The 11,931-nt window shown below is 39.7% G+C and overlaps 1 protein-coding gene across 2 annotated transcripts in view; it reads left to right on the top strand.

Moving 5' to 3' along the window:
• The window catches only part of crebbpb (CREB binding protein b), an 86,103-nt gene extending 74,536 nt beyond the window's left edge, over positions 1 to 11,567 (top strand). The window contains exons 17-30 of one of the 2 annotated variants that reach the window (XM_027141569.2): positions 13 to 252; positions 1,981 to 2,069; positions 2,710 to 2,790; positions 3,109 to 3,165; positions 3,261 to 3,338; positions 3,440 to 3,507; positions 3,643 to 3,793; positions 4,001 to 4,147; positions 4,271 to 4,357; positions 7,240 to 7,405; positions 7,561 to 7,728; positions 7,797 to 7,958; positions 8,138 to 8,419; positions 8,577 to 11,567. In XM_027141569.2, the coding sequence (XP_026997370.1) occupies positions 13 to 252; positions 1,981 to 2,069; positions 2,710 to 2,790; positions 3,109 to 3,165; positions 3,261 to 3,338; positions 3,440 to 3,507; positions 3,643 to 3,793; positions 4,001 to 4,147; positions 4,271 to 4,357; positions 7,240 to 7,405; positions 7,561 to 7,728; positions 7,797 to 7,958; positions 8,138 to 8,419; positions 8,577 to 10,769 (3,969 nt within the window). In that variant the 3' untranslated portion in view covers positions 10,770 to 11,567. Of the gene's footprint in view, positions 1 to 12; positions 253 to 1,980; positions 2,070 to 2,709; positions 2,791 to 3,108; positions 3,166 to 3,260; positions 3,339 to 3,439; positions 3,508 to 3,642; positions 3,794 to 4,000; positions 4,148 to 4,243; positions 4,358 to 7,239; positions 7,406 to 7,560; positions 7,729 to 7,796; positions 7,959 to 8,137; positions 8,420 to 8,576 lie in introns of both variants that reach the window. The other variant, XM_027141568.2, reaches the window with a different exon arrangement.
• Positions 11,568 to 11,931: the final 364 nt, after the last annotated feature.

The raw sequence follows: 11,931 nt of genomic DNA, 5'->3' as shown, positions 1-11,931 counted from the left end.
TTGGGTTATTAGGATTACTTTGACATTGTGAAGAATCCTATAGACTTGTCAACCATAAAGAGAAAGCTTGACACCGGGCAGTACCAAGAGCCATGGCAATATGTGGATGACATTTGGCTCATGTTCAATAATGCCTGGCTTTACAACCGCAAGACATCAAGGGTCTACAAATACTGCTCTAAACTAGCAGAGGTGTTTGAGCTGGAGATTGACCCAGTCATGCAGGGATTGGGTTACTGCTGTGGGAGAAAGGTAACCATTGTAGTTTTGTAATTGCATAATATTGTGTAGATAATTATATAATGTTAAAGCCCTAAATTTAGTTGACCGATAAACACACAGAATTTTAGGTAGTTGGAGCTTACGTACTATAAAATCACTAGTAATTCAATAATAAGAAATAAATTAGGTAAAGGAATGTCATTTATAAATGCAACCCATATAAGCAGATCTGTTAAATGAATCCAGTTATTTATACTGTGCTCTTGGCTGCTACAGTTAGTCAAGTGCAGTGCAATATAAAGGTGTTCATCAGGACTAGGAATGGATTGAGCCAATGGGAATTCATTCATTTAAAAAAAATTTGAATCAGTGTAATTACTCATTGTTTCTCATAGCTCTTTTTATCATACAAAGATCCTATTCTAATTAAGTGTCTATATGATTCAATGGTATTAATTGATTTAAGTGATCAATTGATTGAATATGTTAAATAGGATTTACAAAAATTTATTAACCTAGGAAAAAAAATCAGGCTCTCAGTAAACACCCCTGACACCCATGGCTGTATATGGCTAAAAAGAAATAAATAACATTTATGTCGGCAGGATACCTTTCCTTGTGAATGGTTTTGCATGAATGTACAATTGAAGGATCATTCTTTATGGGTACCTCTGAAAGGCCCTTAGAAATTTAATAGAGCTGTTTTGTATTTTCTTTTTAGATTTTAATAATGAATGCCATCAATAATGTATGAATCAGCTCCTAAAATCCTACAAAAAACTTAAATGATAAACACTCACTTTTAAGGTGTGGTGATTTTTTTATTGTGGTATCTTCAAGTAATTTGTAGACTTTTTCCTTGAACTTTTGGATCCTGTAATGTTTAGTTAAAATATTGATTATATTGACTTTATAGAGAATCTTTGACTTCTCAGTCCTTTGAGGACTCAGTCCTCTTTGGCCCCTGGGTCTATGTCCAGTAAGCCTTCTCAAAAGTCTGTCCTGCTGGAGTGGGTGGATTCTTTTCGGGTGCACATTCATGAGCTAAAACACCCATAACTGCTTAGTGTATCTGTGATTGACCGACCAAGGGTGCATATGCCATCACTCTCACTCAGAAGACACATTTGTGCTTTTAGCATCCCAGCCACAGATGACTGTGGCATCAGAATTTGCCATTTATGGATGATGGATCAAAAACTTTTCTGTTACTTCACTCAAAATGTATGGAGCCCAAAATGTATGGTTAACAAAACAGTTGTCTGTCTATTTCTACTGCTTTGAGTGAGGAACATATTTTGAATTTTCAGAATTATATTTTTCTGTAAAAATATAAATCTTTGTATGTTACATTATAGGCAAATGTTTTAGGGACAAACATTAATATATATCAATCAAAAGACTCCTCTTGTGTACTCCTCCTGTGTAAAAAGACTCCTTTTGTACAGCCATTAACCATTTTTTTAAGGTTGTGCATCATTTTTCTAGGAAGTAGAAACTGCAGAGAACTGGAAATTGTTTATGTATGTTATTAGGTATTTTAAAGAAACTATTATGTATTGATTAAATATATAGTTTTTTGACCAAAAATCACAGGTTTATATACCTTTAGCTTCAGTTTGCATAAATATGTAGGGGGAAAAAATGGTAAATTTCCCTGGAAAGAAAGATCTGTTTGTTTCTGTTCTCATCCTATTACATCTTATATCTACTACATTTAAAATATTTGTCTTTTGACAATGTCTGTCCCCTTCACAGTATGAATTTTCACCTCAGACACTTTGCTGCTATGGCAAGCAGCTTTGCACCATCTCCAGAGATGGAACGTACTACAGCTACCAGAACAGGTATCTGCATGCTGAGCTATGTGAAAATTATTGAATGCAATGTAAATGCACCAGTAAAGCTATAATAATAATGACTACATTTCTATACATTTCTATAAGATTAATATACCTTCAGAACATTTTGTATGTCTAGAGCATTTTGTTAAAACAATTTATAGCTAGACAGTATAGATTGGGTACATTCTTTCAAGACATTAATGTCCGATGACTTTTTGCTATGATGTAGTGTAAGGGAAAAAAACAGATTTTGTGACTGACTGACAAAATAACTTTTGGTAGTAAAATAACTGTCAGCAGACTGTATGTATATGTACAAGATCCCACATTTTCTTATGCAGTGACTTCACCTTGAACTATTGAGTAAATTATTATTTTGCTACTGTATATGTTCTGTAGTAAAAACAATGAGTATTCACATGTCTCCAAATAAATTTATTCTAGAAAATTAGGTCTAATCTTTTGTTTGTTTATTTGTTTGTTTGTTTATAGTGCAGGGCTTAATTTTTTTTTTCTTTCAAGTTTTTAACTTTTGCTTTGGCTGCCTGATCTGCACTGTTGTACTGTGCTTCTCTCCATGTGCTTCATTTGTGCTGTTGTGTGCTGGGTCCAGTTCACCCAAACATGGCCTTCTTGCCGACAGGTATCACTTCTGCGAAAAGTGCTTCAATGAGATCCAGGGCAACAGTGTTACCTTGGGGGATGACCCTGCACAATCTCAAACGTAAGTGAGACATCTTCTGAAGAGGGAGTAGGAGACATTTAACCACATTTCATGTGGCAAAATCAAGGAGAGTGACACCCAAATCAGGATAGTTTCACAAGCTTAGAAGATGTTTCAAATGAAATGCAATTTAAATTGCAGCTCTGGTTAAATAATACATTATTTAATGAGTGGCAAAAGCACAAAGCATTATTTAAATTATTTAATAATTATGTCATTGATTTTTGGTGTATGTGAATAAGGATCCAGTGTAGTTATACATTATTGTGTGTTAAAAGTCTCTGTTTATGATTTATTAATTAATTGCTCTCTCTTCAGTATGATATTAAAGGATCAGTTTGAAAAGAGGAAAAATGATATGTTGGAGCGTGAGCCGTAAGTTAAACCACTACACAAGCATAACACCACACCTTCATCTTGCTTTCATTAATTTATATATAAAACCTCATTTCTGTGCTTATCTTTAACAGTTTTGTTGAATGTAAAGACTGTGGCCGTAAGATGCATCAGATCTGTGTGTTACACTATGATGTTATTTGGCCATCAGGGTAGGTCCCCTTGCTTTGAACGACAGCTAATTAATTTTCACTTTTTTTTATCTTTATTTATTTGTTTGTTTTTGGTGTCCATATGTTTGTGTATTTAACAGATTTTTCTGTGAGAACTGCCTGAAGAAGTCAGTGAAAACAAGAAAAGAGAACAGGTTTTCTGCTAAAAGTGAGTTGTTTTTTTTAGATTGAATATAGGTAAAAAAAAAAAAAAAGTTATTCACAAATTATTTGATGAATGTATGTATATTTGAGTTGGTTTTTTTTTTGTTTTGTTTTTTTTGTTTTTTTCCCTCTCTTCAAGGATTACAGACTACACGACTTGGCACATACATAGAGGACCGTGTAAATAAGTACTTGAAGAGGCAGAACAACCCTGATGCTGGTGAAGTGTTTGTGCGGGTGGTGGCGAGCTCAGACAAGACAGTTGATGTCAAACCAGGAATGAAATCTAGGTAAATAAGACATAACTAAATTAACATTAAATTATAAACTTACACGTTCTATTTTGCTCTCCGCTGATAAGCTTCTATTTGGATAGACTTTCTGGGAGAAATCTGTATTTTTTGTTTTGTTTTCATATGTTCTTGCATTCTTGCAGTAACCTGTTCTACAGCGCCAAGTGGTCCTTTTGTCTGGTTTTGATTATTTGGTGTCTTCAGGTTTGTTGACTCAGGCGAGATGGCAGAAAACTTTCCTTACAGAACCAAAGCACTTTTTGCATTTGAAGAGATAGATGGAGTAGATGTGTGTTTCTTTGGTATGCATGTCCAAGAATATGGATCTGATTGCCCCTTTCCTAACAACAGGTAAATACAGTCAATTAATGAGAATTAAGATGCCTTGTAAAAATCTGATTTTTTTTTTTTTTTTTTTTTTTTTTTTTAATTTTTTCCCCTATTCAGACGTGTATATATATCATACCTTGACAGTATTCACTTCTTCAGACCTCGGCTGCTAAGAACTGCTGTCTACCATGAAATCTTGATTGGTTATCTGGAATATGTCAAGAAACTTGGGTAAGTTTTAAATGTTTGATAAAACTGTTATCAGGTAATTTGTGGGCACAGTGATCTCTGAAGAGCTGCGTTACGAATTATACAATATAAAAAAATTATATGAAATATTCTCTGTTAGAGAAAGGGTATTGTTGTCTGCTTGCAGAAGAACATGCATTGAGCTGCATCTTTGTCCAACCTAAGGGTCAATCTGCCAGCACAGATTGTGCCATGGGTCAGAAGTTTTAAAACAACTTTTTTCCCCTCACAGTTTTTATTAAAGATTTACACAGTGAAATGTCTCAATGTACCAGAAACATAAAGCATAGAAAAATGTAATAAAATTTTATCTAAAAATTTTACAGATCAAGCCGAACACACTTTGGGCATTCTTCCTAAAATGCATATATTGTTTGAAAAGTTCATCCCATGTCTGCAGAATGTTTTGGCCATTTCATAATGTGAAGCCTACTATCTTATTCTTTTCTTCTACAGTACGGTACTTCTGACACAGTCGGGAGGTACTTTTTTGGGTCATTATCTTGCTATAATATCACAGACCAACTAGGCATATACTAGAGGATATTGTGTGACACTGCAAAATGCTGTGGTAGATGTTTTGGTTCGGGGTACTACAATCTGTGCATGTGGTTGACTTTGGATCCAGCAAATGACATTCTCCTCTCATGCTTAACAGTTTGTGTTGCACACTAAGGAACCATCTTTTTAGCTACTCATTGGCATACAAATACCCTGCATGGGGGACCAGCAATTTTTAATTTTGATTTGTTGGTCCATAAGACATTCTTTAGCCTTCAGTAGTACACTAGCAGTGCTCCATGGCCCAGGCTTTTTTGCTGTCTTACTGCAACTCAACCTGTCAAACCTGTATCTCAAAGTCTTCCCTGAAACTGAGGCTTGTTTACTTCAACTAGTGTTAAGCTATGCTTGAAGCTGTTCTGTGAGCTGCCTATCATGTAATCTATTGAGGCTCAGAAAGTTGTCGTCTGATTCTGTTGTAGCTTTGGGTCTGCCTGAGTTTTCTACAGTTTCCAATGTGGTTGAGTGGTCATAACATTGTCAGTGTAGGCAGCCACATGCTGTCGATTGGCCTCATGCTGGCCAAAGGGAAGAACCCAGTACATCCAGTGGCCACTGGCGCTGCTGAAGGTGGTCTAGGGTTTGGTATTCAAGGCCATGACCACTTGCCAATAACCTTTAGTCAGGTTGAAGGTTGGGATAAAGCGGGCTCTTCCCAGCTATTCCACCAGGTTGTCCACACTGAAAGCAGTGGTGAAGCTCACGAGATCCCTGAAGCCTGCCATCAGACTGCTGAGGAAGAGATTGACCAGGTGTTGAAAAACAGGATAATTGAGGAATGTGCCAGCCCTTGGTCCAGCCCTACTGTTATATCAAATCCTAACAAAAGTCCAAGACTCTTTTGGAAGCATGACCAGGTACCAGAATTTGATAGCTACCCCTTCCATTCACCACAGAGTCTTTGACTTTTGTCAGGCTTAGACATAACAGTAGGGCTGGACCAGGGGTCAATTATCATGTTTTTCAATAATCCTGTTTTATAATTATCAATTATCCTGTTTTTCAACACCCGGCCAATCTCTTCCTCAGCAGCCTGATGATAGTGGGCTTCACCACTACTTTCATAGGGATTGTAATGTTATACTGCAACTAGGTGCACCAGTCCAGGGATGGAGGAGAACATACTGGTCCACTAACTCCATCAGGTCTTGGTTTTGGGACAGAGTGAGATTTTCCCCTTGCTGGATGGAAGGTACACTCCAGGACACCACTGATGCTGACTAGATTAATTTTTGTAGCAAATTGATATGATAAGCTTGAAGACACCAAACATTACTGCAGGTTGTTTCAATATGAGCTCTCTTGCAGGTAAGGTGGTTATATAATAAGATAGCTGGTCTTTCCCAGAAAGCAATTGCATGAGGATGCAGAGTCTTTCTTATTCCACGTTTCTCTGGTATCTGTCCTCTTGAACATGTTCAAGTATGTCTCAATGTTATCTTTGTGGCTCAACTTCATGAGGAAGTACCGAGTGTCACCGTGAGAAAACTGCTTAATAGTTTTTAAGGTGAGGGGTGTCTTTATTGATGTGCTCTATAGCATTGGATTCCAGGCAGGGCTGAGCACCAAAGAGGCAGGAGCCAGAGAGCTTTGTGGGGTGCAGTGGGTCTTTGAATGTGTGTTATGATACTCACCATGCTACTTACTGAGGGTGAGGAGTCTTTGCAGTCGCTCTGATTGTCAGTCTTGAGTGCTTCTCTGATGCAAATATGGCACTATCCTTTCAGCACCTGGGCAGTAATCAAGTAAGGAGCATATTTTGGCTGCATGTGGGCGGCGATGCAGGCTCTGCTGTCACGCTTCTTTTTTGCAAATCTATTGAAATGACTGCATGTATCTGGAACACATAGAAATTACTTTTATTTTTCAGAGCTTTATTGCACCTGTCTTCATTTTCTGCGTGACTTTGGATTTTATGCATGTGCAGTTGGATTAGATTCCTTGGCCAATTTCAGAATATTCCACATTTTTATGTTAAAAAAAAACACAACAAAACCTGGGTTTCTTTTGAAGTATGTTTGAAGTATGTCCTGTTCTAATAAATTTGTGTGATCTTTTTTCACTATTTCTGCTCGGTTTGCCGTGCTCTATTGTGTACAAAAACAGACACTGTCAGGAATCCCAGCCAATCAGAAGTTTTGATGGGATTCCTGTGAGTGTCTGCCTTCTTTTATACCTGATGTTTCTGAGCTGATGTATATGTTACAAAGTATGTGCTAATTCCAAAAGCTAATTTTTCCCTTTTTATTTTTAATAAAAATTCTAACCACTTGTATCTTGAATTAGATTTTTTCGATTAACAGGTATGTGACAGGTCATATCTGGGCCTGTCCACCAAGTGAAGGTGATGACTATATATTTCACTGTCACCCTCCCGATCAGAAGATACCCAAGCCCAAAAGACTCCAAGAGTGGTACCGCAAAATGCTGGACAAAGCCTTTGCTGAAAGAATAATTCATGACTACAAGGTAAATTGATGGAACAGTACCACCATATGGCATTGAAACAGTACAAATGATTGAGCCCACTTGCTTCTAATTGCTGTATCTATAGTAGCCTTATGGCTTCTGCTGGTCAGATCATTGCCATGAAGTAATATTACTTTATACCTGTTTTGTTACAGGACATCTTTAAACAGGCTACAGAGGATCGAATTAAAAGTGCCTATGAGCTGCCTTATTTTGATGGAGACTTCTGGCCCAATGTTTTGGAAGAAAGTATTAAGGAACTGGAGCAGGAGGAGGAGGAAAGGAAGAAGGAGGAGAGTACAGTCTCCTCTGAGACAGTAGAGGTAAGATTAAGATAAATAAAAACAAATAGTAAATCCTTTTTTAAACTCCATAATTCATTTTTTTGAAGGGTACCCAAGCTGATAGCAAGAATGCCAAAAAGAAGAACAACAAGAAGACTAACAAGAACAAGAGCAGTGTGAGCCGAGCCAACAAGAAGAAGCCTGTTATGCCAAATGTAGCAAATGACCTATCCCAGAAGCTGTATGTAACTATGGAGAAACACAAGGAAGTGAGTTCTTCAACAATTTGTAGATGCATGTAGTTTCCAGTTTGCCCTGTGCACAAATATCAGGGACAGTTGTACATTGAAATCTTTATTGTAAGCACATTTCAAATATAAACAGTTCTAAACTCTAAACCGATTTATTATTTATAGATTTTTTTTTCCAAACTCTCTATTCAACCCAGGTTTTCTTTGTAATCCATCTTCATGCTGGTCCTGTGATCAACACTCTGCCCCCTATAATGGACCCTGATCCCTTACTCACATGTGACCTGATGGATGGTCGTGATGCCTTCCTTACACTGGCACGTGACAAACATTGGGAGTTCAGCTCCCTTCGCCGCTGCAAGTGGAGCACTATGTGTATGCTAGTAGAACTGCATAACCAGGGCCAGGACCGTTTTGTCTATACTTGTAATGAGTGCAAGCACCATGTAGAGACACGATGGCACTGTACTGTCTGTGAGGTGAGTTCATGTGTACAATTTAGGACCTTGACTCATCTCACCATATTTCATAATTTTTTTTCTTTTGAAATTGCAATTGAGAGAGGATTTCTTTTGCTATAACTTAATAAAAGTTAGTATAGATGAGGTTTCAAAAATACATTTATTTGTCTTTCAGGATTTTGACCTATGCATTAATTGCTATAACTCCAAGGGTCATGAACATCAGATGGTGAAATGGGGTCTTGGCCTTGATGATGACAGCAGCAACCAGAATAGTGAGGCCTCCAAGAGCCCACAGGAAAGCAGGCGCCTGAGCATTCAACGTTGCATTCAATCTCTGGTACATGCCTGCCAGTGCCGCAATGCAAACTGCTCACTACCATCTTGCCAGAAAATGAAACGGGTGGTGCAACACACCAAAGGCTGTAAGCGCAAGACCAACGGGGGCTGCCCTGTGTGCAAACAGCTCATTGCCTTGTGCTGCTACCATGCAAAACACTGCCCAGAGAACAAGTGTCCTGTGCCTTTCTGCCTCAATATTAAGCACAAGCTGCGCCAGCAGCAGCTCCAACAACGACTACAACAGGCTCAGTTGATGAGGCGGCGCATGGCGCTCATGCAGGGTCGGACCATACAAAAACCCCTGCCTTCCCCTAACTCAGGAGCTCCCGGGACCCCAAACGCTCAGCAACAGCAGCCCAGTACACCACAGCCACCTCAGCCATTACTTAGCCAGTCCCAGGTATCAAACCAGAACGTGGCTACAATGCCTCAAGCATTCACTAGCAATGGCCGCAGTAGTCAGCCACCAACACCAGGCTCCCAGGGGAAACAAGGCCCTCAATCCTCACCAATACATCAGCAACAATCTCCTCTGCCCATGCCCCCACAGCCACCACAACAGCAACCAACACTAGCTGCCTTGCAGGTTGCACAGAGTATAGAGATGACAACCAAGTCAAAGCAAGAGCAGCCAGACTTCAGAGTCAACATGAATGGCATGCATATGAACCAGTCTCGCATGGTAACATCCATGCAGATGATAGGGCCTCGAGGTCCACAGACTATACAGGGAATGCAGTCTGGAGCATGGGGTGCTGGGATGCAAGGCCCCATGCAGAATCCACAGACACCTCAGCCACAGCAGGTACCAACACAGCAGGCCACTATGGTACCTCAAAAGCCTCAGGTAATGCAGTCACATCAGCAGACTGCTCTGATGCAGCGGGCTATGATACAGCAACAACCCCGGCATATACATGGTGCCATGCGGCTTCAGCCAGTACCACCTCAGTCCACACAACAAATTGAAATGGTCCAGAGAGGGGCAGGCAGCAACATTGCACCAGGTGCCCTTCAGGAGCTATTGCGCACATTGAAGTCACCAAGTTCACCTCAACAGCAGCAGCAGGTTCTCAATATTCTCAAGTTAAACCCTCACTTGATGGCTGCATTTATTAAACAAAGAACTGCAAAGTATCAGGCCAACCAGCCCCAACAACAGCAACAACAGAACCCACAAGCTATGATTGGTGTACAGCCAGGATTGCAGAATATATCTACCATTCAGAGTGCCCCAATGATGAGGCCAGGAATGCAGTCTGCTGCAGCCCAGGTTATGGGTGCTCTGGGGCCACAGGGCCAACTCATGAATGCTACACAGAATGGCAACCAACCGCTTTATCGCCATCAGCTTATGCGACAAATGCAGCAACAGCAGCAAGGATCCTTGACTCCAGGCCAGGGAAGGTTTCCCCAGCCTCAAGGTGCAGCTAGTTACTCTCAAATCCGCATGCAACAGCAATTAAGCTTGCATGGAGGCAGTGGATCTATGATGCCAGGTATGGCCCAAATGGGTCAAACTGGAATGAGCATGGACCCAAGCCAAAGCATGTTGCAACAGTGCATGTTGCAACAACAGCTTCCACAGCAGATGCTGAAGCAGCACATTGGGTCACCACCTCAAGCCACCTCAATGAGCCCTCAGTCCCATATGCTCTCAGGACAGCAACAAGGCTCACAATTACCTGGACAGGCAATGGTCAATGTTTTGGGCAATCAAGTGAGGTCACCTGCCCCAGTGCAATCGCCTCGTCCTCCATCACAGCAGCCCCCACATTCCAGTCCATCCCCACACATGCAGCCCCAGCACTCTCCACAGCATGCTTTGCTGCACTCCAGCTCTCCCCATCCCTCATTGGCTGGAGCAATGGCAGGCTCCATAGAACAGGGCCATTTGTGTATGCCAGAGCAGAGCACAATGCTCTCTCAGCTTAACACGCCAAATCATAGAGGGCTGACCAATGACTTGAGTATGGTAGGAGATACAACCAGAGACACATTAGAGAAGTTTGTGGAAGGATTGTAGCAATGACAGATTGATAGAGTGATGTACATTTTCTTACAGTTCTTTGTATTGATATTTCAGACAAAGAAAGTGAATGATTTACAGGCAAACAGTAGACTGCTATTTTTTTCCCTCTGTGTGTGAAACACACAATCATTTTTACCCCTTTCTAAGTTAGGCCAGCAACAAAAATAATTTTGTCCCGTGTTTTATTTTTTCCCCCTGGGTCTATACTTTGAAAGGAAATTTCCCTGTTGTTCATTACTGAAGACTTTTTTAAAATATTTGCGTTCAGACAGTAAGATCATGAGTCACGAGTGATCTTTTTTCTGATGTTTATTTACTTGTTAGATTGTAAACATGGCTTTGGATATGCACCATTTTTTTCTTGAAACTAAGGTGCTTCTATTGAAGGACCTGTGAATATTTGTACATAATTTTATCTTCTGCAAAAGAAGTGAGCAATTGTAATTGCTGTTGTTTTAAAGGTGCCCATATTCTTAATTTATTGGCCTGCATTGCAGATGTTTTAAGGTGTAGAATATTGCTTGGTCACTTTGATCAGTCAGTGAAAACACCCATCTCTATCAATGTAAGGGTATCTGATTGCTGATTTTTGCAAAGAAGGCTCTATTCCCTACATAATGCTTTTCTGTCCTGTTAACTTGAATTGAGCAAGGACAGTTCTATGTAAATCATTCAGATTGAAATACTGTACATATGAAGAAAAAACTTTGAGATCATTGTATACACTGATTAAAAGAACTTGTTTCATACTTCTATACAATATTGTTAAATAAACTGTGTCCAAAAGCCAAAGCTGTGCACTGTTGAGTCTCATAGGAATAAGTCCTGGCAATTCCTCATATACAATAACTATCAAGTCCATTAAAATTATTTAATTCATCTTCAAAAATTTGTTTATCCTGGTTAGGAGCCTATCTGCAGAACACACAGTAGGGATACACATCATCTCTCTCTCTCTCTGTCTCTTTCTCATGTGTACACACGCACAGATTTGCACACTTTTTCACATCTCAGAACAATTCTGTTTAATCTATCGATGGTAAAAACTGGGTGGTTCCCACATGGACACACAACAGCCCATACAAAATCCACACACAGTCATAGGAGCATTTAATGTGCTTATAGAGAACTGTAGGTCATATTATGTAACACTTGG

Source organism: Tachysurus fulvidraco, chromosome 15 (genome assembly GCF_022655615.1).
Source record: "Tachysurus fulvidraco isolate hzauxx_2018 chromosome 15, HZAU_PFXX_2.0, whole genome shotgun sequence".
NCBI lineage: Eukaryota > Metazoa > Chordata > Actinopteri > Siluriformes > Bagridae > Tachysurus > Tachysurus fulvidraco.
Note: the sequence above shows the minus strand (reverse complement) of the source record. Positions and strands in the feature narration are given on the sequence as shown.